The sequence below is a fragment of the Motacilla alba genome, chromosome 5 (genome assembly GCF_015832195.1).
Source record: "Motacilla alba alba isolate MOTALB_02 chromosome 5, Motacilla_alba_V1.0_pri, whole genome shotgun sequence".
Lineage (NCBI taxonomy): Eukaryota > Metazoa > Chordata > Aves > Passeriformes > Motacillidae > Motacilla > Motacilla alba.
Window position 1 is genome coordinate 27,947,232 of NC_052020.1, and position 25,549 is coordinate 27,972,780.

General features: G+C 42.4%; 1 protein-coding gene across 1 annotated transcript; it reads left to right on the forward strand.

Annotated features, from left to right (window-relative positions):
- The first annotated feature begins 2,830 nt into the window (after positions 1–2,830).
- On the forward strand, positions 2,831–11,622 carry LOC119702085 (synaptojanin-2-binding protein-like). Its single transcript, XM_038139563.1, has 4 exons — positions 2,831–3,046; positions 6,953–7,089; positions 8,619–8,714; positions 10,147–11,622. Exons 1-4 carry the CDS (start codon positions 2,980–2,982, stop codon positions 10,285–10,287), a joined length of 441 nt encoding a protein of 146 aa, XP_037995491.1. The 5' UTR covers positions 2,831–2,979; the 3' UTR covers positions 10,288–11,622.
- Positions 11,623–25,549: the final 13,927 nt, after the last annotated feature.

Consider the following 25,549-nt stretch of genomic DNA (forward strand, 5'->3'; position numbering starts at 1 on the left):
AGAGGCCTCCTTTAGGGGTTGGGGGAGTGGGAGGGGTGTCCTCTGAGAAAAAACAATTGTAATTCAGGTGTTTCAAACAAGGGATAGAAGACAGACAAGAGAGATGTGAATTAATTGAAAGCTGGAGATAAAAAGTAACAAAAGCACTACACCCAGCACCTTCCAACTACCTACGCACATCTAGTACCTATTAAGACTTTTTTATTTTGCTTTTTAAATACAAAAAGAGTGGCAGAAGTTTCAGGTTGCCACCTTGAGGCCTGCCATTGTTGATCAATAGTATACAATAAATTGCCAAGTATAGATCTGTGCTGAGACTGAGAAACATCAGAGTCAAGGAGTTCTTGTTTACAGACCTGCATACTGAAGAGACAGAGGTGTAAATGAAAGCACAACTTAGCCTACTTCCAAATGCAGTTTTGGGAAAGATAAAGTAATAAAATGCTGTAGTTTCTGTTTTTCTCTATGCTTAAAGATTGTTCTGCAAAACCAGGACTTAATTGGGAGGAGACTTTCAGTGAGCTTTGGATAAGAGTATTTCTGTATACTTTTCTCCCATTTCTTCTTGGGCCATATGAGGAAGACAGACATGTATCTCAACAAACCTAGTCTATGTTTCATAAAATGTGTAAGCTCCCTTTCTGAGATTTTCTCCTTGGAAAAATTGTTGTTTCTGATTTCAACACAGCAATGAAAAACTTGATGTTTCTGGTGGTTTGTTAGAAATGCCCCACTACTCTGAAGGTGCTGTGAAGGTGCAGGTCTAAGTTGTCCTAATCTTTCTGGTTTCCCTTTTTTTTCCCCTCCTGATTCTAACTGCATTTTAAAATGCTTTAAATGGATTTGAGAACTTGCTTAATATGTAAGTCACTTGTACATGAAGAGGCAATTTGCAAATGTTGCTGCACCATCTCCCAGGAGATGTGGGTCACTGTAGTACATGAAATGGTGCTGGAGGAAATAAGACTCAAGCTGGACTAGTGGAACCCCATTGCAGGAGGGTTGGAACTAGATGATCTTAAATGTCCCTTCCAAACCAAGCCATTCTGTGATTCTGTGAAATGATCTGTGCCAGTGCAGTAAGGGTATTTAAGCTTAGGTAGCTGTTAATACGTGGCAGGCCAGTTGTGATAGATGACACCTGGAGCTGCCTAGGACTAAGTTACAATATACCCAAGTTTCCTGTTTGAAATCTCTTCCTGGCTAAAGAAAACTTCTAAAAACTACTTAACATTGCTGTTATCTCAGATCAAGATAAAATTGGTTTTGTTCTAAGCCAAGGCTGTCATCTCTAAAATACATTAAATTGCTGCTAAGGAACACTGTGTATCTTGAAGGAGTTTGCCAAGTACCTTGCAGCTGCTTGCTCACTCTCCTCCCACCCCTCCCAGCGGGAAGGAGATTCAGAAAGAAAAGGTAAACCTTGTGGGTTGAGATAAAAACAGTTTAATAATGCAAACAACTAAAATAGTAACAACAACAACAACAACAACAACAACAATAATAATAATAATAATAATAATGATGATGATGATGATGATGATAATGGGAGTTGAGAGTAACAGAACCCAAGAGAAACAAGTGAAGCTCACCACGCTGCCTGATACCCAGCCTGTCCCAGAATGTGTTGGGCCCCCTTACAAATAACTTCCCCAGTTTATATACTGGACATTCTGTGGTATGAAATATCCCTCTGTCCACCTGTCCTGGCCATGCTCCCTCCCAGCTTTTGTGCACCTCCTCACTGGCAGAGTATGAGACACTGGGAAGTTTTCAACTTAAGGTGAATGCTGCTTAGCAACAACAAAGAAGTCTATCACAAGAGTCATGGTTTTGCTCATCATTGCAAGTGTAATTGGACCTTGAATGCCTGTCTCCCAGCTCTGAGGCAGGTGTTCTAACACTCAGTTTAGCACTAAGCATTAATGGAGCAGTCAGAGATCCAGTGCCCCGTTGTCTCTCCCTGTTAAATTCAGGAATCCAGAAGTGCAGATAATCTTGGAATGAATGCAGTCAAAAACATCTGTTATCTTTACTGCAATACCAAACAAATAAAAGTGTAACATTGAGGACCAGATAAGCTGGTGCTCATTTTCATCAGAGAGGTTCCTGCAGCATGTAGATGTGGCTGTCCTTGTAGTGCCAAGCAGTCAGGTGGTTCAACTGAGATTGTTCCCTGTTGTCATTGTCTGTATTGACACACTTGTAGCATGTGCTGAAATAGAAAAGGATAATTTTTTTATTGCTGTTTCCCAATAATCTATTCCTTCAATAAACCCAGAGGTACAGAGTCCCAGGTTCAAGTGGCTCCTCTGTTACACAGCAAGTTGAACTACTTTGCCCTTTTTTTGCTAGGTAATTATCTAGAGTTCTGTAGAGTTCTGAAGAAATTTCTCAAATCCTCAAACCAAACACCTTCTACAGGATCTAGTTAAGTATTTCTTGTCCCAGAGCGGCACGGTGTTTCTATGCACCGTTTGTGTTTCTGAATCTAGATCACTTTATTGCACCGCAGGGTAACTCGGCGTTGGCATGGATGCTGTCTGTGCTACTTGTCTGTGCTACTTGCCTGTATTGGGCTTTTTTCCTGCCCAGCACGGTCTGATCTGTTTTTCAGTTTGCTGTGAGGACAATTAAAAGGGCTGGGAACAGGTCATCTATCCCCTTTCTTCTCTCCTACGCCTACCCCAGACAACTATGGCCTACTCCTTAACCTTCCTAAGGAAACCAGCTCCAGCCTGGGGAGCAAGGCAGGGCCAGGCACAGATGCCGCGCAGGGGCCTGGGAAGGTGCGGGGGCAGGAGGACGCTCTGCCGCGCTCCCCTGGGCCCGCTGCTCTTCCGCCTCTGCGGCGAGCGCCGGTGGGAGCAGCCCCGTCCCGCGGGGACTACAACTCCCAGCGCTCCGCGGCGCGGCCGGCGGCGGCCCAGGAGGTGAGAGCGGCTGCCCCGGGAGCCGAGTTCTCCTTCAGGCCGCAGCATGAACGGCAGCGTGGCGGGTGGCGGCTACGCCGAGGAGATCATCAGCCTCACCCGCAGACCCTCAGGTAAGGCAGGGGCGGCCTCTCCGCGCTGGGTCCGCGGCCCCTCCCGGGCCGGAGCAGCGCCGCCGAGGCCGCGCAGCCCCCGGTGAGGCCGGAGCGGAAGCCCGGGGTGGCGGCGGCCGGCGGGACGGCCGTGGCGGGCACCGGAGGGAGGGTCCCGGCGGCGAGGAAAGAAGCGCAGCGCCCTAGAGGTGCTGGGCCCAGGGGCCTCCCCTGGAAATAGCCGTGGCGGATACGCCGCTGCGGGAATAACCCGTGCTGTGCGTGAGGGAGAGCTGGCTGGGTCAGAGTCCGTCCTCTGCGGGAGCTCCGGTGGAGTCTGGTGTCCCTGCGGATAACTCGCCTCCGGTTTCCCCTGGAAGTTGCCATCTCCGGTGGAGCTGTTGCTTCCAAGTGAGGCGGCAGCTGCTGAGCGCCCAGCCGCGTTGGATGCTCTGAGTCGGGGGCCATTTGGAAATCATGTGCCCAAGTGGCCGTCCCCTGTATTGTCAGCTTGGCGTTCCTGGTGCAGCGTACCTGGAGATGCTTTAGGGTGGTGGGAGAGAGGAGCATACGCTGGAAGGAGGAGGGAATAGGGCAGTTCGTGGGGCGTTTTTTGGCTTTGCTTTTCATGTCTCAACAGCAGGTGCGCTCATGGAAACCATACATTTTTTATAGGATTTATGGTGCCATTCAAATGACGCTTTCAGAAATGAGGCAAGTTGGCATGAAATGTACAGCTCTGGACCAAAATCCTGGCTATAGCGAATGGCAGGCTCCAGGAGGGCTTTTGGAGCTAGAGTTGTACTTCGGTGTTTGAGGCCTTCTCTTTAATTTAAATGAGTAGGAATGAAAACGTGGCAGCCCTTCTGTTCTGCACAACTACTGGGTGTGGCTGCTGGGCAGCCTTGGCTCCAGGGGCTCCCCAGAGACCCCAGCACCCACGTTGTTGGTGTGTGTGTTTCCTTTCTCTGGTGGAGGTAGGTCCTGTGCAGGGCTGGTGCTGGTCCTGGCCCTCATGCTGGTGATCAGAACCCAGAGGGTGCGAGCAGCCCTTTGCATCTCCTGCTTGCCAGATTGGCCTCTGGTCTGAAAGATGTGTAGCCCTACCTGCATAGCCATGAGCTTAAGCTAAGGAAGCTGTGCTTTTCAGGGAAAACTGTGCCAAATGAAGCAGGCTCCGATGGTAGTGCTGTTTCCATACATCAGGGGAGCTAAAATTTTAAGGAAGGTATAAGGGAATGTTAAAGGGCAGAGTTGAGAATGGTCTTGAATGTGACCACTGTGATTTCAGTCTCAATTACCATGAGCAGCATTTGTCCAGTCATCGAGATGGGCTGTGCATCTTTTGATTTAGGTTTCTAACTATGTTACTTGATTTGGAGGTCCTACATCCCCTTCTGGCCTTGATGCACTTGCTATGTGAACTATTATTCATTTCTGTGGAAGGAACAGAACATTTATCTGTGAAGTACAATTGGGTACTGTAATCTCTTGAACTGGAGTTTTGACTGCAACTTTTAAAATAGATCTGATGCTAAACATCTCTGGCAAAAGTTTGCATTGGTTGTGAATATATTTCCAGTGGCACAACAGTGTATATTTGTCTTTTTCAAATTTTCTTGTATTCAGTCTCTCATTTCCTAATCCTGCCAGTCCTGGTTTTTTTTTTAAGGCATTTTTGGGGGACTTTTTTTAGTTCAAAGAGGGTTAGTGAGGCATAGGGACGTCTGCAGCCTCAGGGAGGGTCAGTAGTTAAGCCCAGAGCCTGCTTTTAAAGCTCTGCCATTCTGCTTCTGGTCCCTTATAGACAAGAGATTTAGTGCTATGTGCTCTCTCCCCTTGCTCCTTTTCTTCCAGCTGCACTCTGTCTCTTTCTGTGGCTGCATGAACTGGAAGGAAGAGAATAGCAAAGAGCTTGAGGATTGATAGGGAAGATATTTTTAGGCAGAGTGCAAGTCTGAGTGCTGGAAAGGAAAGACACAGTGAAAAAGCCCTGTGAATACTTAATTTGGTCTAGCACAAACTGCTGCCTCTGTGTCATGAAGATCTGCTTCTACTGATGAAAGCTGTGGATCTTGATTATTTTTCCAGTCATGGGTAAAAAGTTGCAAAATTTATACTGTTTCATACATATACATATATATATATATATATATATATATATATATATACACACACACACACCTATTTTAGAGGTTTAATATATGAGAGAAAATCACTGTATTCTAACATCCTGATTCCTTTTCTCTGACTTTTTAATAAATGTTGATTAAACCTTACACTTTCTGTAGTATTGATTTTCCCCTTTCCTAAGTTATTTGCTTTATGGCAAATAATTTTTAGGAGTGTGGATTTTTAATTTTTTTTCTTTTCATTTTCTATTGAAAGGTGTATTACTGTGTGCAACAGGCCCTTCTTGGAATAGATATTATTCTAGTTGAAATGTCAGTATTTCTTCAATTTTCTCTCGCTTTCATTTTTCCCTCACTTGTCTGAAGCTGCCAGGAAGGGAAGGGAAAAAAAAGGTGTGGCAAAATTACTGCTAATATTTCTTCACTTCCCAGCTGTATATGCACACTTAAAATACCATGACTCATTTTGTAAATGCTTTGATCTCCTGTGACTGATTTAAAATGCTGCTTCCCAGAAGGCATAAGGTGGTTTTACTTTCATTTGAAACTACTTCCCAGGTTTCCAGTCCCAAAGTTAGAGAGAAAACAAGAAAGAAAACAAAAACAAATAAATCAATCTGGCTGAACGTGGGCAGAACTTGCCCTCAGTTGTTCTTGACAATAGCTTTTGGATGACTGGCTCACATCAGAAAAAAAAAGTTGGGTTTTTTTTCCATTTACTTTGATTGCGTATTTGCTTTTTTTTTTCTTTTTCCTTGGCTTTTCTTTCTTTTTTTCATTGCAAGCCTCTTAGGGAGTCTTTCCTGTCCCTTGTCATGTATTTTTATTTAGAGAGAAACTTAGCTGCATGTGCAGTGGGAAATCTCGTAATCTTTGGTTTTCCAGATTAAAAATTCTATTTGTTCTTCTGGGTTTCAATGAAACAAGAAGTCTTAACTTTAATCCAGAAGCTGGATCCAGCTAGATATCTGTAACTGAGGCTTCCTTTAAAGAATAATGCAAAATGGCAAAAATGCATAGTGGACATCAGTTTTAATAAATGTATGTGTATTCCCTTTTGTTTTGCATTAAATCTGCAAACTTTGTCTTTATTTCCTATCATGTTTGAATTCATGAAACAGAACAAAGTGATTTTGTACAATTTGAAGTAGCTTCATGGAGCCTAATCTTATTCTTGGAGGCAAAGCACACCATTTCCAGCTCCTGGGATGTGGAAGGGGAGTCTTCTGAGCTCTAGGTGCTCTCAAGCTGGTAGCACAGTTCTCCTTGCCTGTTTCCTCATCTGTAGACAGGGTCTAATGCTCCTTGCCTTTCCTTACCCTGTTTCCCAGCTCACAAAATGCTTGTCAGAGGTGATTTCTTGTAGCTCAAAGGTAGTGATTTACTATAATCTCATGTGAAATGCAGAATACTTCCATTTTCTTTCATGTTGTGCTGAAGAAGTTTATTCCTGCTGAGGGCTGAATCAGCATGTCAGAAATGATGGCAGGCTCCTCACTATTCCCCAGCGCTCACCTGAAACAGCTCACAGGTGTTTTGTGTAATGAAGTGTTACACAAATGGGGTCCTCAGGTATTTAGTGTCTCTCCTCTGCTTTCAAGACCAGTTTTATGAGGAAAACTTCTAGACAATGGAAGGGTGGTTGGAAAGGATAATGGAGACTTGTGTGCTGTGTGTTTTTGTATGCTGGAGAAAGCAAGACAATGCGGGAGGGTCCAGTCCCCAACAAGCGAAACAGCAGAACATTTGAAGCTTTGAGCTTTTTCTCATCAGCTTTCTCTTTGGCTTGCCTTAGGCTTGGGCTTCAACATTGTCGGTGGGACAGATCAGCAGTACATTGCCAATGACAACAGCATCTATGTCAGCTGGATCAAAAAGGATGGGGCAGCTTACCTTGATGGCCGATTACAAGAAGGAGATAAAATTTTAGCGGTAAGCCCTTTCTTCTGTTGTCCCCTGTGTTCTTGATCAGTGACGTGATGTGAGAGGCAGGTTTTCCTTCACAGTGCATAGAGAGGATGTGGTGAATGAATTAGATGATCCCAAGCACACTCCATGGAGGAGTTGCCTTGCGGGGTCTGGGGAGAGCTCTGAGCACTAGGGAGATGAGTGCCTCTACACATGGGATTATCTCCTCTGCCTTCTTGATTTGCCACAGAAGTGCTCTGTGGTGCTGTGCTTGTGTTTTCTCTGTGACTTGCCTCCCTAAGGTTTTAGAATCCATCAAGCATTCTCTTGCTCACTATGGATTATTGTTTACACATGTGTAAGTAAAGGTTTTCCACCTCTTAAATTTCCATTTTTTGACTGGTAATCCATGATTTCTAATCCTTTTGCACAGGGAGTTTTTAAACAATAAAATTTTTAGGCCATAATATTCTTCTCTTCATTTCAGCTCCTCAAGAATAATATAGGCTGCTTCTCCTTTTAGAAAATTGTTTTCAAGTGTCTGATGTTTGCGCCCACTGGTTCTTCAGATAGCTGGCAATCATGCAAGAAACAAGCTTTACAAAGTGATGGGTGAAAAAGTAGCCTCTCCTAGTATGATACACAACCTTTTTGTACTCCCTAGTTTTATTTTACTTTTGCTTATTATGTTCCATGTGTGATCTTTTTAGCCTCTATAGACTGCCTTGCACTAATTGGAGCCTATTATTGATCCAGAAAGTGATATTAAGTTAAACAGAGAATATTCTCTTTTTCCTGATAGTTTAATATTTATGTACTTGTGTTTGGGTTGTCTAAATATGAAGAGAAGGGAGGCACTGGATGTGATCTTAGGGGATACAGTTAGGGATAATGGGGGTGCAAATGAAAAGGTAGGATGAATTCACTCACTGAATGAAATCAAGTGGGTTATAAAACCCTGTGCCATGATATATAATTTTAAATTCAGAGAAATCCTAGCATTTGCAAGTGGATCAAGTGGATGCCAAGTATGTATGTATGTAATTTATTTTTTTTGGTTGGCTTTGCTACATCAGTGTGCTTATAAAAGTGTGTTTACAACACTCTCTCAAACAGAGAGATTTCAAAGGTACACCAGTGGATGAAACAAGGGAAGAGACTTAAAATAATAATTTTGCTGTAGCTGCTCTTTTATGTTTATTAGCTGTCAGAATCACACCTTTGATTTGTTTCCAGTAAAGCAACAGCATCAGAAGCTGCTATTGACACAACTGTGGTCTTTTATTCTTATTTTGCTTCCAGGTAGTTTTTTTCAGTACCTCTATGTTTGGAGTTGAACACTTGGAGTTTCTCGTGTTCTGTCTCAACATATAAAAATACATCATCATATTAATTAATTAGGTAGAATCTTTATGACTATAGTATTATGCCCCAAATGCAGAATTTTGTGAAACATGAAGATTTTTGTCTTATATTTCATATGTTAGCCTGCATCATTAAAAATTTGCTTTCTTTACCTTCAGCATCTGGCTCTCCTTTTCCTTTTTTGCTAGATCAATGGCAAAGACTTGAAGGATTTGCGGCACAAGGATGCTGTGGAACTGTTCAGGAATGCAGGATATTACGTGTCTCTGAAAATTCAGCGCAGGGTATGTTTTACCTCTTCCTTGGGGCTATTTCTGGCTCAGTTTAGAATGGTTTCTATGACTGGGGGCTGTTTCATGAGGAAGAAGAGTACTGTGTCCAGGTGCTCAGTGTGATACATGCATATAAAAATTTTGTTTGACCTATGACCTTCTGTCATTGCCTCAGCTGTAATTGTCTCTGTATAACTTTGTAACCAGTGTAACCTTTGTATCAGTGAAAAGGTGAGTTTGGAGATGTCCCCAGGTCTTTGTTTTGCTGGAGTGTGTTGTGTTTGCTCACTGTTCTCCTTTCTCAGAGGTAAAGTTTTGTGCGTGAAGACAGAATCTCAAGTTGCCCAGTTTTATTTCAGTGGCCACAATCTTACTGGAGACAGAAGTCCTTTTGTTTCAGAGGCCATCACCCAAGTTAGTGTTGAACTGTGTGTACAGCCCAACACTACAAGACAGACACTGAGGTGCTGGAGCATGTCCAGAGAAGGGTGATAAAACAGGTGAAGGATCTAGAGCACAAGTCTGATGAGGAGCAGCTGAGGGAGCTGGGGGTGTTTAGCTCAGGAGGACCCTATTGCTCTCCATAGCTGCCTGGAAGGAGGCTGTATCCGGGGGAGATTGGTCTCTTCTCCCAGGCAACAAATGACAGGATAAATGGAGACATCCTCAAGTTGCATCAGCTCAAGTTTAGATTGGGTATTAGGAATTTCTTCACTGAAAAAAGGTTGTCAAGCAGTGGAACAGGCTGCTGAGGGAAGTGGTTGAGTCACCATCCCTGAAGGCATTTAAAAAACGTGCAGTTGTGGTGCTTAGTTTAATGGTAAATTTGGCAGTGCTGGGTTAATGAACTTAGAGGTCCTTCCAACATAAATGATTTTACAATAATAGGAAATATGGACTGCTATACTTTAAATATACTGGCACCATTTTATATGTAAAAAGAGATAAACCCTTAATCCCAAGATAGCATGGAAGTTGATTAAAGAAATACTGATCTACCCAAATAGATGAATAGATCAATACTGATCTACTGGGATCCCTTTTCTACTCCCTTAACAAAGGAGTATGTCTGCTGGACCAGTGTATAAGGCAGGTAAGAAAACCAGAGAGAATTATTGATGTCTTTTTCCTGGTAAAGAGAGCAGGAAATGGTATGGTGGCAAGTGCTTCAAGGGGTGAAAGGGTATGTGTGTGTCATTTTTCTGCTGTATGAGGTGTGTCCTGCTCCACTTGAGTCCTAGTTTAGAAAGTGGCAGAGAAACATGAAGATGCCTGGTAGTGACTGGGTACCCTGCATTTAAGTTCAGTCCATCCTAAGCTGTTTTAACCCTTAATGTGTGGAGTCTGCAGGTACCTTGGGAAACTCAGAACCACCTGGTCCAGACACAGAACTGGGGGCTCTCTTGTTATGGGTTCTGACATAAATAATTTTTTTTCCTTGTAGTTGCAACCACAGAATGGCCCTGTGGGTCATGGAGGAGATGGAGAATCAGGTGGGCTTCCTCTGGCAGCCATTCTTGTGCCAGGCCTGGCGCTTGCTGCGACAGCAGTCTGGATCTTGCTGAGGTATCGACAGCGGATGTGAGGAGTTCACGGCTGGGATATCACTGCGTATTTTACACAGCTATGATGCAATTTAAAGATAGAGAATCAACAATCTTGTCACAGACTGATGCCAAAAAGGATCATTGCCTATCGTCAAAGTTGCTGCTGATATTCGTATATATTGATTTTGTTGCAGGGTGGATAGAAATAGAGAGAAAAAAGGGAAGTGAGAGGACTGTGTTTATGTAGAGTGGGATAGCTGTATTTTTTGACAAATCAAGGCGGTTTTGCCATCCTCCTCTATTTTGCACCATGAACTTTCAAACACACTCATCTATTCCACATTTTAAGGTTTAACTTTTGGTTAAAGGGAGTGGGAGTGGTTTTAAATCAAAAACATCTTCTAGAGGCTTTGCCTTGTTTCCACAGAATTTTCTTGAATCTAATGAATTCTGTCCAAACCATGAATAAAGAGAGGCAATGCAAAGGGTATATTGTTTTTCCCATTGAAGTTTTGTTGGTTGTTGCTAAATAAATGCCTTAAACGTGTAAAATCTGATCTGTGGTTTTGCAGGTAAAATCTTCAGTGTAGCTGCTGATTTAACAGCAATATGCAGTATTGGTGAGATATTTTGCCAGTTGTGGAAAGATAGAAGATAGCCTGCTGCTAGAAGAAGATTTTCATTGTCACAATGATTGCTCATTTTTGGGTCAGAGTTGTAAGAGAAAGCTTTCCACAAAATGCTAGCATACTGGAGAGAGACAGACACCTGAATCACAAGGATAAGTGGTGGCAAGAGATTCAGGCATGCTGAAGCTGCACAACAGTCTTTAAATTAATAGTGGAGCAGTAGTTCCTCCATTCATCAGGTGGGTTGAAGTCTGCATCTCTCAGGTTAGAGGTCTGTTTTGGGGGTTATCTTTTTGCACATGGAATGCTTCAGATAAAGTTTTCTCTAGCAACTAACTTGCTCTCTCCAGTAAGAAGACTCTTATCATGATTGAAAGGGAGAAGCTGAGAGCAGGCTGGGATTGTCCTGGCTTTTGCTTGTTTGTGAAGAGTTAAGTGATGTTTAGGAGATGGGCAGTCAGCTTTAAGCCAGGGTAAAGCCTAGCAGGTTAAACCAGAGGGAAGAGACCCTCCTCTGGAAAGTATATGGCTGAATTTACCTCTAGGGTCTCATCTCCTCACTGTGATTTGAATAGATTTAAATGCCCCAGCTTGATAGGAGCTCTGTGGGTAAGACCTGTTTCTCTTGTCTCCAAGAAATCAATGTGCTTTGTTGTTTTTGTAAAAGAAAAGCAAAATGCATGGTCTGGTCTGTATGATGCCAAAGAGGAGATCATATATGCAATATATGTTTTCAAAGAAAAACTGGTGTCCTGGTGCTTTACTGATCTCTATTCTCGTAGGACATTGCTGATGTATTGAAATTGTTGTGTTTGCTCAGAGCTGTGTTCCTGCTGTCTGCTGGAGATGGAAGTGGTTATGCTGTTGAACATGGCATTCCTAAATCACCTTGGAGTTTCAGAGCACTTGGATCACATGAAATCTTTCTTTGGCCTATAGACTGTTCTAGTGCAAGGGGAAGAGGAAACAGGAAGAATTTTGTTCCATGTTCTTAGGGGACTTTGGGAACAATATTGATGTTGACTGGCCTGGGCTAAGGCATGCAGTGACTTGCCTTGGCCTGCAAACCAGTTGTGCCTGATAGCAGAAGGGCTGCTGTGTAGACAGATCTTCACAGCTACAGCGTGAACCAGCTTGTTAGTGACCTGCTCTGAATATTTGGCTGTGGTGTCCATGTGCAGCCCATGTGTGTGTTAAGATGGATGATTAGAAATTGACGCTGTTTTATCACATCCTTCAGAATAAAGAGGCAGACACTAAGAGAATGGCCTATCTTCTTAGTTTTTGCCTGAGTTGAGTTTCTGTGATGAGAAGTATGTGGAACAGACTAGGAGGATGAGAATTTATGGATGGTTATGGTAAGTTGTAGTCATTTCCCATTGAAGTAAGAGAAAGCAAAACCTTTGGGATTTTTTGTTTGTTTGTTTAACCTTTCAGTTTTGTGACTTTGATACTGTTCAGACATGATTGCCATCTATATTGCAGGCAGTTTATTAGGGAGGGGAAGGGTTATAGTCAGTACTCAAATAATTGATGTGGCTTATTAAAAAAGAAAAGGCCATTCTTGTGCACAGTGTTCCCAATTATTCAACTGCCACTGCCACTGAGTAGCTTTTTCAGAAGTCTGCGTAGTAGTTTTTACTGAGGATTTAAACCATCCAGTCTAAAAGTGAGTAACACCTTTGTGTACCTGCCTGGTACCAAACACTCCCTTTTCCAATCCCCAGCCACCTCTTGTCCCATTTATTGACCAAACCCAAGTGGAAAATACACCAGCCCCAAACTCTCCTGTGAACTGTGGCTCATACTCCTTTCTTTCAGCAGCTGGACTGTCTCACCTAACCTTTCCATGATTTTCCAAAGTATTTTCCACCATGTGGTTTCTGAAGCCTTGAGTTTCATCTTTGCACTGAGTGATGTATATACATTTTCTATGATTGTAGAAGAAGCAAATTTTTAAAAATCTAGTGAGGACAGCTTGTAAATACAAGTGATCAGAGAGAATTTTACCTTTTGTTACAACTTAAATCTCTGGGGTTTTTTCAAAAGGTGAGTTGAAATCCTGAAGACAAACAGAAAGCATCCTAACTGTAGTTTGTTTGTTTTGTTTAAGAACTCATTTGCCATTGATACTGAACGCAGCTGAAACTCTTGAATACCCATGTTTCTCTCCCATTTTCATCTATTCCCTCAAATGCATTGTGAACATGGTGATCTGCTGAAAAATGGATTTTCAGGCCCATAATTTAAAGACAAATCTATCTAGTTTGACTTTATGTATATTCTAAGTATTTGTGTCTCAGTCTTCAGAACTGTATGTGCTAAGAATACATATTTTACTAGAGCATAACAGTGAGAGGGAGCAGCTAAACTTGGTCTGAAGATTGGTAGGTGCACTGCTTCTGGCAGTTTTTAATTAACACAAACTAGAAAGCAGTGTGTGGGAGGGAGAAGTGTCTTGCTTTCAATTTGCCTTTAGGTTCCAACAACTGGTTTGTTAGGTTATTCAGTGCTAGATTAAAGAGGCCTCTAATAACTGATAGTTCCTCCCTTTGAGGGGATTTATGTGTTGTAATTGCCTTACCTCTCACATTATTTTTAAGAGATGAAGCCAACTGAGCCCTTTCAGATTCTCTGTGTAGGGTACTTTCTCTCTTTTAGTGGTTTCTGTGGTTCTGTGTACCCTTTCCAGTTTCTGTATTGCTTTGTAAAATCCAGTTCCAACCATGTGGGACTCCCATCGTTGACCATGCTAATGTCCCATAAGAGGAGTTTTTATTGCCATCTTTGCTGCATTTTTTTTTTTTTTGTTAAGGTACGGATAAGTACAAAGCACATTTAAGCCAACTCCCAAGAGCTTGCTTTTTCTTAACTAGGCTTTTACAACTCTCTTAGCTGAAGCTGGAGAATAAATCAAACACAATCTCGCACATGGACTTCTGTGGCTGTGGTTATAAAACAAGAAAACTTAGTCAAAATGCTGCTTCAGAGAAAGCACTTTGCTACTGCTGTCTCTAAATGCTGTTTCATTTGCTGGTGCCAGAACATGTATGCTGCTGTTCAAGGTGAACAGTGCAGTAGATGTGAGAGATGTGGGCTGGTGTGAAAGGCTCTAATTATGGAAGATGGGCCGGAGATGGAGAAGGGTTAGGATAACCCTGAGGATTCAAGAGCTGCTGCTAAAAGACAAGGTTTGTGCTTCTGTTGATGACTTGGAAGCATCTGTGCTGATTCTTTGCAAAGCAGGTCCTACTTGCCCAAAAGGCAGGCATATTTTTTTGCGTAAGGTCTTGATTTTGAAGCAGTTAAATTTAAAGGGATTTCTTCTCAAAGGCTTCAGTTAACTGAAATATATTCCAACAGTCATGCCATTTAACATTTTAGAGGTGAGATTGTAGGCAACCATTTCTGATGCAGAGCTAAACAGGAGAAGATACAGAGGTTCAACATCTAGCATTGAGAAAAACCCCCAGTGTTAAGCTGGTGTTCCCACCATGATTCCCCTGGCAGTGGGGAGAGGTGGGAGGAGAAGGAGGATGGCAGATAGTTGTCAAATGGCTGTTACTTGTCAAGTGCTGATCTATTTTTAAATCACCAAAATTAAAGCCGTGGGACAGGGATGAGTTAACAGGAGGGCAATCCAAGTGTGCCACAAAGCTGTCCTGAGATTTTGATTCTGAGAGAAACTCAACTTGCTTGACATGCCTTTTAAAAATATTCCATACATCTCCCATATGGATCAACTCCTAAGGTGCTGAAAGTAGAATGCTTGCTTTGTGAAACCAGCAGTGATGGCATATTTCTGTCATTTAACAATTGTCCACATAAATCCTTTGCAATGCTATGTTGCTTTAGCATCCATACTTTTCATGAGGGTGCTTGTTACACTTAATCTAGCTGAACATAGCTTGAAGTGTGTAGCAAAGTATGGATGAAAAGAATGCATTAATACTGTGTAAATACAGAAATGGCCCATCTGTACAATCAGTGCCTGTTGAAAGATACACCCACTGAGCATTAGTGATTCATTAGCAATTCTTGACCCATTGATTTCCAAGGTGGCAATATCAAATTAGTGCAATGTTCTTGTTATCTAAATACACATTGGGATTGTTGTTTTATAGGGAAGGGTCATACAAATGTTCCTGCAAGTTGGGAAGCATGACTGCTAAGAAGAATGTGGAGCAAAGAAAATGAGAGATTAGTGCAAATGACACATTGTGCAGATGGTAAAAGGGATGAGTCAGATTCGGATGTGCTAATAGCTGTTATTGATGAAGGAACTCTTTCTCAAACAGTTGTTAGTATGGTTTAAGTTTATCATTTGGGGGCCTGTGTGTTTACCCCAAGCTTTAACAACACAGACTGTTCAAGAGCTGACACTCATAGCCACTTGCTCACAGATGCTTGCACACATGGCTGCATGGAGATCTTCTCCAGCAAGATGATCTATGCCAGAATCAGGAACTGGCTGTACTGTTTTCCTTTGGCTAAGGGGATACATGTTAATTATTGAAATAACCTTAAAAAGACAGGAAGAGGGCAGAGAATAGAGAGCTTTAATATTTCACCCAGCACATCTTTAGCTTTACAAACCATAATAAGTTGCATACTAGAAGTATCAAGTTACATACAGCAGGAGGAAAATCTGCCCATCAGTGGAGCTATCTGTGTCAAAGAGAGGGGATGTTCTTCTTGCCTTGTACTTCTTTCACTGCCTAAACAGTTCCTCACTTTTAGAAGAGGCTGCATTGATTGTTCTTTCAGGATGATATTAATGAACATTTGCATGGTAGGGACAACTCCAAACAAGGGAGCTGGGTCCAAATGTCATACAAACTCAAATACACATTGCCGGACCAAGTGTTTGGAGTGGAGACAATGCCATAGCTTTCTAAGCAATAGTTCACAGGCACCAACTATTTTCTAGGAATCTGGTCTTTTTCCAAATCCCTGCTGGTTTTGGAATTGCAGAGCTTCTGTTGAAGTTCTGTCCTCTCTCTGAATGGAAGAAACCTTCACATGGATAACTTTGCCTCTGGTCAGCTATTGCAAAAGGTGCCTCAGATGGTTGTAGGAACTCGGGAAAAGGCACAGCTGCCCCATAACAATGAAGATCTGCTCTCAAGTGGAAAGAGATTTGACGATGACCCATAGCAACTATGTCTGGCCACAAATCCCGCTACAATAGCAGCCTTAGAATACTGAAGTCGTGTAAGAGTCATCAATATGAAATATATATTTAGGTGCTCTTTTTAGGTGCTCTTTTGCTCATTAGTAGCACAGCCTATAAAAACACACCATGAAGTGTAGTCACACAGTTAGTGGTAATTGGGAGTGGGGCTGCAACAGAGCCTCAACCCCAATGGGCTGCAGCTGTGTGGGTCAGGTGAGCAGCATTGAAGAGAATGAGACACGGAGTGCCCAGGGGCACTGAGCCTCATCCCCAATGGGCTGCAGCTGTGTGGGTCAGGTGAGCAGCATTGAAGATAATGAGACACGGAGTGCTGAGGTGCTCTGAGCCTCATCCCCAATGGGCTGCAGCTGTGTGGGTCAGGTGAGCAGCATTGAAGATAATGAGACACGGAGTGCCCAGGGGCACTGACCCATCAGGAAAGGGCACACAGGTGCAATGCATGAACCATAAGGGTACAAAAGGCTGGCGTAAAGAACAAGAGCAGCTGCTTGTAGCCTTCAGAAGTATCTGATGTTGCTCTGTATGGGCAGATACCTGAAGCCTTCTGGTGAGGCAGGTCTTACTCTGTTTGTGCAAATGCTTAAAGCTTTCTGATATTGTAGGGTGATACTCTGTGTATTGTGGTTGTCTCAACTGTGACATATGCTGCTATATGAAGATCTAGAGCTTTTGATGTTTTCTGGGCACAAATGTCTTGCCTTGTCTTCATAAGACAAGACAAACTCTATCTTAGTACCCCTTTCATGAAACTCTGCTTTTCTGACTGTGGAGGAGTAAATTTCTATCTGAAATGAAAATGAAATTTGGCTACTAGCTTTTTCTACCAGGGTAATGCTGCAGGGAGAAGTATACTTGGTTTCCCAAATGGTTCTTGATTATAGCCCTTGCTAATAATAGTATAAAACTGTTTTGTATTCTCTGTAAATTAACGAGAAAACTTATAAAATCTCTTGGATATTTGAAAAAAACAATTCAACAGGGAGAGTTAGTGGTTGAACTAGACAGGTGATACTCTTTACTAGACTAGAGGCTTAGCAGAAGGGAAAATTAAGTCACTAACTAGAAAACCTGCTAGGACAGTCTTATATTTTAAGTTAGTCAGGTAAAGGTCTCACCTCCCTATATAAAACCTACATAATGATATCATTTAAAATACTGTTATTGTATTGCTTCTCCAGTTCACAGATGTTAACAAAATACATATAAGTGTTAAGAGTTGATGAAGCGTGCTGTTGACCATCTGTCTTTGAGGGAAAAATGTTCATTTATTCCCCTTTTTCTGCCCTCAGTCATGGGTCACAATTATCAAATTTTACTTCTTGCAACTCAAATAAAAATTATTCATTACTGCACCATGGGGAACTTCACTAGATGCCTCTGAAAAATAGGACTTGTTCCCCTGTTCTTTCCTGCGAAGTGTTTTATTGATAAAATCAAAGATTTACAATAGGCGATGCTTTTTCTTTGTACTGTAATCCTGGAGGGTGTCCTTAGGATGCTGCTTTCTAGGAGCCATTCAGCTGATTTATTAAGAAAGTGAGCAAGGTCTAACTCGCCCAGATTATTATTGGAATCTTGATATTAGGTAAAGCAAGCTTGTTATCCAGTTCTCTGTAAAAGTTGCTGCTCTTAATAAGGCTGCATGTTTTTACTGTGTATCTAGTCTCTTAAGTTCAAAATCTAGGCCTTACTCTTTGCTGTGCACAGTCCAAATCTCTTTGGGTTGTTGATTCTAAGGAAGGTGATAATAGAATATAGGAAGGATAGGAATCTTTGATGTTACTTCTCAATTAAAAAAAACTAAGGTCCTTTTCTCATCTAGTACAACAGCTAGTGTTTGTGTTTCCTCCTTGTCTCTTTTAAGAAGTTACCCATATCTTGCACCAACACTCCCTGAATTATTCTTCAAGCTATATCTGCTTGTTCTGTTGGTTTTGTTTTTTTTTTTTTTCTTTCTTCTCCTACTCTTCTGGTTCTTGTGGTGTTTCTCCTGACTCATCTCTCACTCTCCTGCAGCTCTGTATGTGCAGCCCTCTACCAAAAGCAATGTAAGTCTTAGCCCCTTCTCTAGAGTGCCTGAGTGACCCCAGAAATGCCTTTGCTTTGGACAGTGATGTATGTTCATGTTTGGCGTGCAGACTGCTAAAGTCTTTCAGAGAGTTTATTAAATAATTCCTAGATTTTCTACTGGCTTCAATATGTACTATGTTGATTATGATGAATTCTTACCTTTGTTATCAAGCTTCAAGGCAGCTGAACTTCCACACATGGAGATAGGCTTCAGGGTGCTGATGTGGCTGGTGGTGTGTCATTGACTGCAAAGATTGTTCCAAAGAGAGAGCTCCCGTCTCTCCTTCTGCAGGTGAGCTCTGAGTAGAGATTCTTGTGTTTCACTCCTCCATGAACTTGCAGTTTTCCTATTCCTTCACTGCTCAAATTTACCAGAAATGAAAGTAAGACTCTCTCTACATACAGTTCTCCAGATTGCTTCCTGTGCCTTTTTGTAACAATACAGCGTTTTCTATGCTCCTGTCCTCCAGACTGGAAGCTGATCTTAAGAGATACTACAGCTTTGCACTGGCATCTCAACCAAAAATCATACTAACTTTCTAGTCTTTTTGCTGTTACTTTGCAAGTCAAAAGAGTGCCAACCCAAAAGACTGCCTCTGGAAGGAGCTTCTCTTTAAGGGACTCTTCTGGGAAGCTGTCAGTTCTCAGCTCATTGAAGAGTCACGGACAGGGTTGTGCCTCCCACAAACTCTGAAGCTGTACAGTGGTCAGAGCCAGTCCTCTACAGATGATGGCACTGAGAGAGACTCAGCAAGGGGTGATCTATTAATATTGCAGTGAAGCAAGTGGAAGATCTCCCAACAGGGAGTGAATTGTTTTCTGGGACAATTTAATAAAGCTATAGTGACCCTGTAGTGTTGAGGGAGTGATATATGTAACCCTTAGAGGTAGTTATCTTATTTCTGTGGAGAACCATGTAATTAGTGGTGTTCTAACAGCTGCTTTCCATTTACAGGTTGTTACACTCTTGTATCTTGTTCAGAACTGAAGATCACTTAAGGATATTGGCAGATAAGGTTCTTTTATCTACAAAATGCCCTTTCCTTTCTTTGGCTTTATCTTTCCCTCTTTCAAGCATCAACTGTTATGGCAACAGGAAGGTGGAGGCAAATAAGCAGCTGGCAGTCTTCCTAATGGGCAGAAACATAGGCTGGAATCCCTCCTGAATTCAACAGCACAGCAGTAGAACTGCAATAACATTGCTAACAGTGGCATAGAATGCATTTTGTGCTTGCAGGGTAGCTGGATTTAATGAGGTGGGATACTGCTCATGCTCAACCTTCTACCAAAGCTGAACAATGTGATCTATGCAAATGCAGAAAACATAGTTTAAGGTTTTAAAATGGCTTTCCTTATTTGTTTTTCAGAACAAGAACAAAATGATAAAATATGGTTTGGGCTGCAAAAGTCGATCTGACCTAGTTGCTTCCTTGTTGATTCCTTGTTGATTCTGGACTACTTTAAGAAGGAAAAAAAGAGGGACATTGTGGTTGCCTCTCTTAATCTGGCTTTAATGCAATGCCCTTCTTTTAGCCTTGCAGGTTTTCCACAAATGAGAGGAGGTGTGTGTGTATGGGGGGAAGTAGGTTTGACAGCTATGGAATTAATACTGGTGTGCCAGGGTTTGATTTACAATATACTTGTATTTAGTCCCCTCTGCTGTTGCTGTCTTTTCTTGGACCCTTACTCTGCAGACTGTTTTTCTGACATAATAGAAATATGTCTGAATCCATTATTTTTTTGTCTGCTGAGAGTTTCCTTAGCTCAGACAATTCCCAGTTATAGGATAAAAAAAGGTCATTTTACAGTCAATTTGCCAATAAAATGACAATGTTCAGTAACTTACCTTTATTTGACCACACATCTAAGTTATGCAGATTTACCAGGTTTAATGTGACAGATTAATTCTTGATGTGATTGAAAGGCTGAATGTCCACAGTTGTCTGTGAATGGAGGTGAATGCATATTTCCGATCTCAGTCTTACTCTCTTGAACTTTGATGGAAGTGTCAATCCAAACTCCATTGCTTGCCATTATCTGCTTATTAACTTGAAACGAATCCAGAGTTTAAACACTCTCCATGCTTCAGGGCAGTTCAAATTTGAATTTCAAGGAGGAGGAGGATCTGGAGGTAGTCAGGAGGGAAAGCCAGTGGGATGCCCTAATTACTAGAAGTGTTTTAATTAAGTGGAGTAGAGCTACATAAATTTGATAATCTGAGTTCCTCTTCAGACTACTGCTGTCTTTTTGGAGATACCTGCACTGGTAGTGGTTCCTTCTCACAGCACTGCTGTTGTGAGAGCCATTTTATCCTGTCATTTTTAATGGAAGTTAAACCAGGAGTGATAGTATTTGAAGGCTGTCACTTCTGGCTCACAACTGCTTCACCTCCATTTTCATGCACTCAGCTTTGTTCCTAAGCATTCCCTGCAAAGGTACATCTTAAATGTCTGAACTTCTGTATGCCTGTTTTATATATTAACTACCTACAAAATCCATTTGTTTGAGAGCTATTCAAAAATCAACATTTAGACATGTAAGGTATGAGACTGTGTCTCTGGTGGCAGACTTTGGATTTAATCCTAAAATACCTTCCAGGCTGCAGCTATAAACACAACTGGTGTAAGCCGTAGTGGGTATGGCCAGCTCAGCATGTGTCAAGCTGTGTGGTGGCAAGTGTCAAGAACAGCTCTTCTAGAGTCACTATTACTTTTAGTGCTGGGGCATCCCAGAATACTGCAGCTGCTGCCTATTACACTGAGATGCTAAAAGCTTTACTTTGGCACCTGCTAGCTTCTACTCCCAGCCATCTAGAAGCAGAGCAGAAGGAATTGGAGCCATTACAGCACTCTGGGGTTGGAAGGGTGGAGGAATCAGGGCCTGGGCTGTCTGGAACCATGTGGCAGTGAAAAAGTACTGAATTAATTTTCTGTGGTGCTCAGGGCAAGCTGTGCCCCAGCTTTTCAGGAATGAAAAGGATTTAGTCTTTACAAACTCCCCTAGAAAGTGTAGTAGTGCTGCTCACATAGAACCCATGAGTCAAAGCCTCCTGGGAAGCCTGTTTGCAGTACTGATCCCTGCAAGCAGTGTGAGGATCAGTAGAGGCAGTGACAGGGATCTCCTCTATGGAGCAGCATGTGCACAGTGATGCAGTCCTGGCTATGTGACACAGGGGCTGCTACCCGGGCCTATTCCCGTCCCCCTGGAATCATGGTCACATCCAGACTCCGCTACTGTCTATAAACAGCATGGTGAGTTCAGATAGAATAAGTGAGCATCAACCACTGGGCATATATTGAAAGCTGTAAGGAGGCCCAGCAGCAGGGAGAGTAGGGGTATTCTTTCTTTTTGTTGTGGGAGGAATCACTGGCAATTCTCTTTTAAAACCATTATAGGAGTATTTAGGATTTAGTGAACAGAGGCTTGGCACCACAAGTTCTCATCACTATGAGAAGCCCTCAGCACTTTGCAGAATTGGGCTGCACCTCATTATGCAGGTTTGACTGGCACATGAACTCTGCTTCTTTCCCTACACCTTGCCTTGCTCTCCAGGCATGGTTAGGACCCTTCCTCTTTTCCCCCATGCCATGATTCCCAAACCTGTGAAATTTCTCGTTTCCTAGCACTGAAACCTACTGCCTATGTCTTTTGGGTCTGATTTGGCTTCTGAGTGCAGTGAGGCTTCTGTCCATAGTTTCAATATATTGGGAGAAGGATGTTGCTTTTAAAAAGCAAAGCAACCAACATGAATTCTGAGCAGAAAACCCCTTTCAAAGTGTAATACATTTTAAGGTAAAGTGCTTTCAAAAACAAAGAAAAATCCTAAAAAAAGGAATCCTTTAGCTACACAAAGCAAAATTAATTTGGCACATTGAATAACATGTTAATAAGCATCTTTAAGATAGGCTATGGTTTTGTTCTGATTTATTTTCCAGTCCTGTGGAGACAGCTGATGAATTATATATATATGGTTATGGCACTTATGAATTGTAAGTCTCCTCACGACTGAAGGCAAATGTCAAAGGCACCCTGTGTTAGAAAAAGACATTTTGTTTGGCAGGTATGGCTTATTCAGGAAGCAGGCTTCTGTTTTATACATACTCTGCATTGCTCAATTGGGTGTATCTGTTCTTTGAGCACCTATCCTGTGGCTGTCTCATGTGGCTGAATGCCTCCTCCTCATTTAGGTAAACAGCATTTTCTTTAATAATGGAGAAGGACGAAGGATTCACTGATCATACTTTTCTCTTTGGCACTCTTCTAGTAAGCAGAACATGTCTGTCACCTCTGCAATTTGGAGGTGCAACATGAGCTGCGTTAGAGCTGAGTTGCTGTCAGGAAAAATGTTTGTGGCCATGTCTTCTCCTCTTGCTGACTTTGTCTTCCTGCCAGAGTGGGAAGCAGGTTTTTCCTGCCAGTGTTCAGAGCTCTGGCCTGGCATTTTTCCAGCAAACAGAAGACTTCCAACAATCGGGCTGAGCAAAGGACATCTGATGCTAAGCTTATTTCTCCTGATCTACCAGGGCTTCTCAGAGAGGCAAAAGCTTTCCTAGAAGACCTGCCTCTGAAATGCTTCCCTGTAGAGTTTTCATCTGGTCTGTTTTAACCTCTCACTTCTGTCAGTGCAGAGAGCTTATGCTGGGGATAAATCTAACAACCTTGGTGCTGACTTTCGAGAGCAGAGTGAAGTGCCCCCCCCCACACTTCTGAGCAGCAACCGCTGCAGTCTGCAGACTTTTGTCACAAGTGGGTGCTGTGCCTCCCGGGCAGTGTCTGTGTGAATGTGAGCTGGTCAAAAGGGAAATGAGAAGATGATTGAAAACAACATCATGCTTGCAGCACTGATAGTGGAGCACCCTCCAGGAAATATGTTGTATCCACCAGAAACCCGAACTAGAATGTTTCCTGCTGAGCCTATGCATGTTCTCCCTTCACCTGAGAAACTAGTGCAACTCGGTGAGACTGGGAGACTCCAGGTACAAGGACCATCATAACTTTAAGACCTGTGTATTGTTAGTGTTTTACTGACTCTGCAAGAAGGAACAAAGTATGGTTTGGGCCAGCATGCTAGAAGGATGAGGTTGGTATGAATGAGAGCAAAGGTATTCATTTCCTTATAGACTGACCTGAGCAAGTCAGACACTGGATAGGCTATGACCCTTGTTGAGTAAATCTGAAGATGAGATTACCAAAGAATTTTGACTCTGCAACTCTTCCAAGGAAAAGTAGAGCTGCAAGGTATGGCAAGCACCTGTACAAATATTGTCCCTAACAGTCCTGAGGGGTTGGAGATGCCCTTGTGCACATGTGAAACATGCCTCTGATAGCTGCACCTTGATTCCCACAGCTCTGTGTTCTGTCTCCTCCTAAATCCTCATCTCTTGCCTATCTGCTCTACTTACACCCGCTGACTGCCATTTCTGTGCTGTTGTGGTCCTTAGCCAATTTCTGTAAACTCAGAAACCCTGCTGGATGGTGGTTTTGAAATATTTCTTCTTTCTGCTTTTAACTGTTTCTGACTTCCTTCTTTCTGGATGCTGCCTCCCTCACAGATTCTTGAGCTGTGATGAAGCTACACAGGGCGGTTTACAGGGAGCTCTTCAGATTACATTTGGTTGTGATTCTTCAGTTCCTACAGAAATTGATTCCCTCTTGCATTATAGTCCCAGGAAGGCAGGCTCATCTTTCACCAGTGATGAGTGGTGGAGTAAAGTAAGTACAAGGGGGATGGGGATGTAGCCCTTGTGGAAATGCTGATGGAATGGAAAGTAGGGTTACTGCTCTGCTGTTACACACCCTATGGATATCTGCAAGACCTCACATGTGAGAGTTTCCTTTCTGCTAGCAGTGGGTTTCATAAATGGTTAGTTCAGGTGTTCTGAGTTGATACAGGAGTATCTTGGCAGTAACACAGCTGAGCTGGAGTGAAGGATATTGTTTACTGTCCCTCAGCTGCTGAGGTCAGGATGCGTTTCTGGGTTGGATAAGTTTAGCTGAGTGGCAGGGATGGGAGATGCCACTAAGCAGATTTTAAGAAATTTCATTCAAACCAACAGTTTCTAGAATCTAGCATCTGAATTTCTCTTCTCATACCAGGTACAAGGGATACGATTAACACAGAGATTTCTAAAGCAATGCACTTCAGTATAATGGAAAACACTGACCTGTATCTGATTGCATTTGAGATTTCGGTAACAGTTGCAAATGTGGCCAAGCTAAATTCCATCAGCACAGCAACATTTCAAGAGCCCCGCTGGAGTATGGCCAGAATATAAAACACAGCCAACACCCCCTGCATTTTAGCATGATGGCTGAGTGCGTGATGTGGGGGTATGTGACTTGGTAGCTAAAGGGGGAGTTGCACTGCTTGAATTCCTAGGGATTAATTCATTGAGGCCTTAATGCTTGGTGAGGTTGGGATGCTTTTAAGCTTGGGAAGGAGAAAGGTTCATCTCCTGCTGGAATTCCATTTTGCAAGGAGTGCCTTTCTTTATATTGACAAGAGTTGTTTTACTGCTATCTGTTTTTAGTAAAAACTGTGGTTTTCATCCGAAAGGCTAGTTGTTTGGGATCTTTTGCTCATTTGTTTGTTCTCCTTTTCCAGGAAACATTTTTGTCCCATACAGTCCCAGTAGGATTTACCAAAAGAAGCAAATTCCCTTCTTCTCCATTTTCCAGGGAGAGACTCAGGGTAGTGAGCAAAGGAATTCTAACAAAGTGCTATACAGAGAATAACAGTGCACTGAACTCCAGTCAAAAGTTTGTTATATGTATGTGATTCTATATGTAGATGTGGATATACACCTATTTGCATGTATATTTCATGAAAGCCTGAGCACCTTTGTGGAAAAATGTCCTTGCCAATATTTTTAGTTTCATTAGACTTTCCTTTTCTGCTCTAATAATCCATGTTCCTTTGGGGATAATCAAAAAATGTACCTGTAACTTTACACTTCAGTTAGTTTCAGTCTCAAAGTTGTATTAAACCCTTTCATTGTTTGACTGCCCTCTCCCTCATTATCTGGTGATGTTTTTGGCCTGTAATTTCTGAATCCTTGTGTACTGAAATTGGTACAGTCTCTGCCATCCCAGAGGAACCTCCAGAGCATTTCAGATGGTAATTTCAGGGCAGGATGGAGGAGGCCTGATGAATATTAATCACATATTTCTCCTTCATTACCCTCTACCCACTCATTTCAGCATATCTTCACATTGTGTCTTTTAAAATTGTTTTCCTTTTCTTTTGTTTTCCTTTTGTTGAGACCGTACCCTTGGCTTAGTCACTCCATAGTTCTTGCTAAGTCAGAAGCATGCCCTTGTGTTGCAGCAGAGCTCAGCATAGCTTAGTTCTGGTGCTTTGGCACTGGGAGAGCTGTCTCTTCTTTTTCACTCAGATAGTAAAGT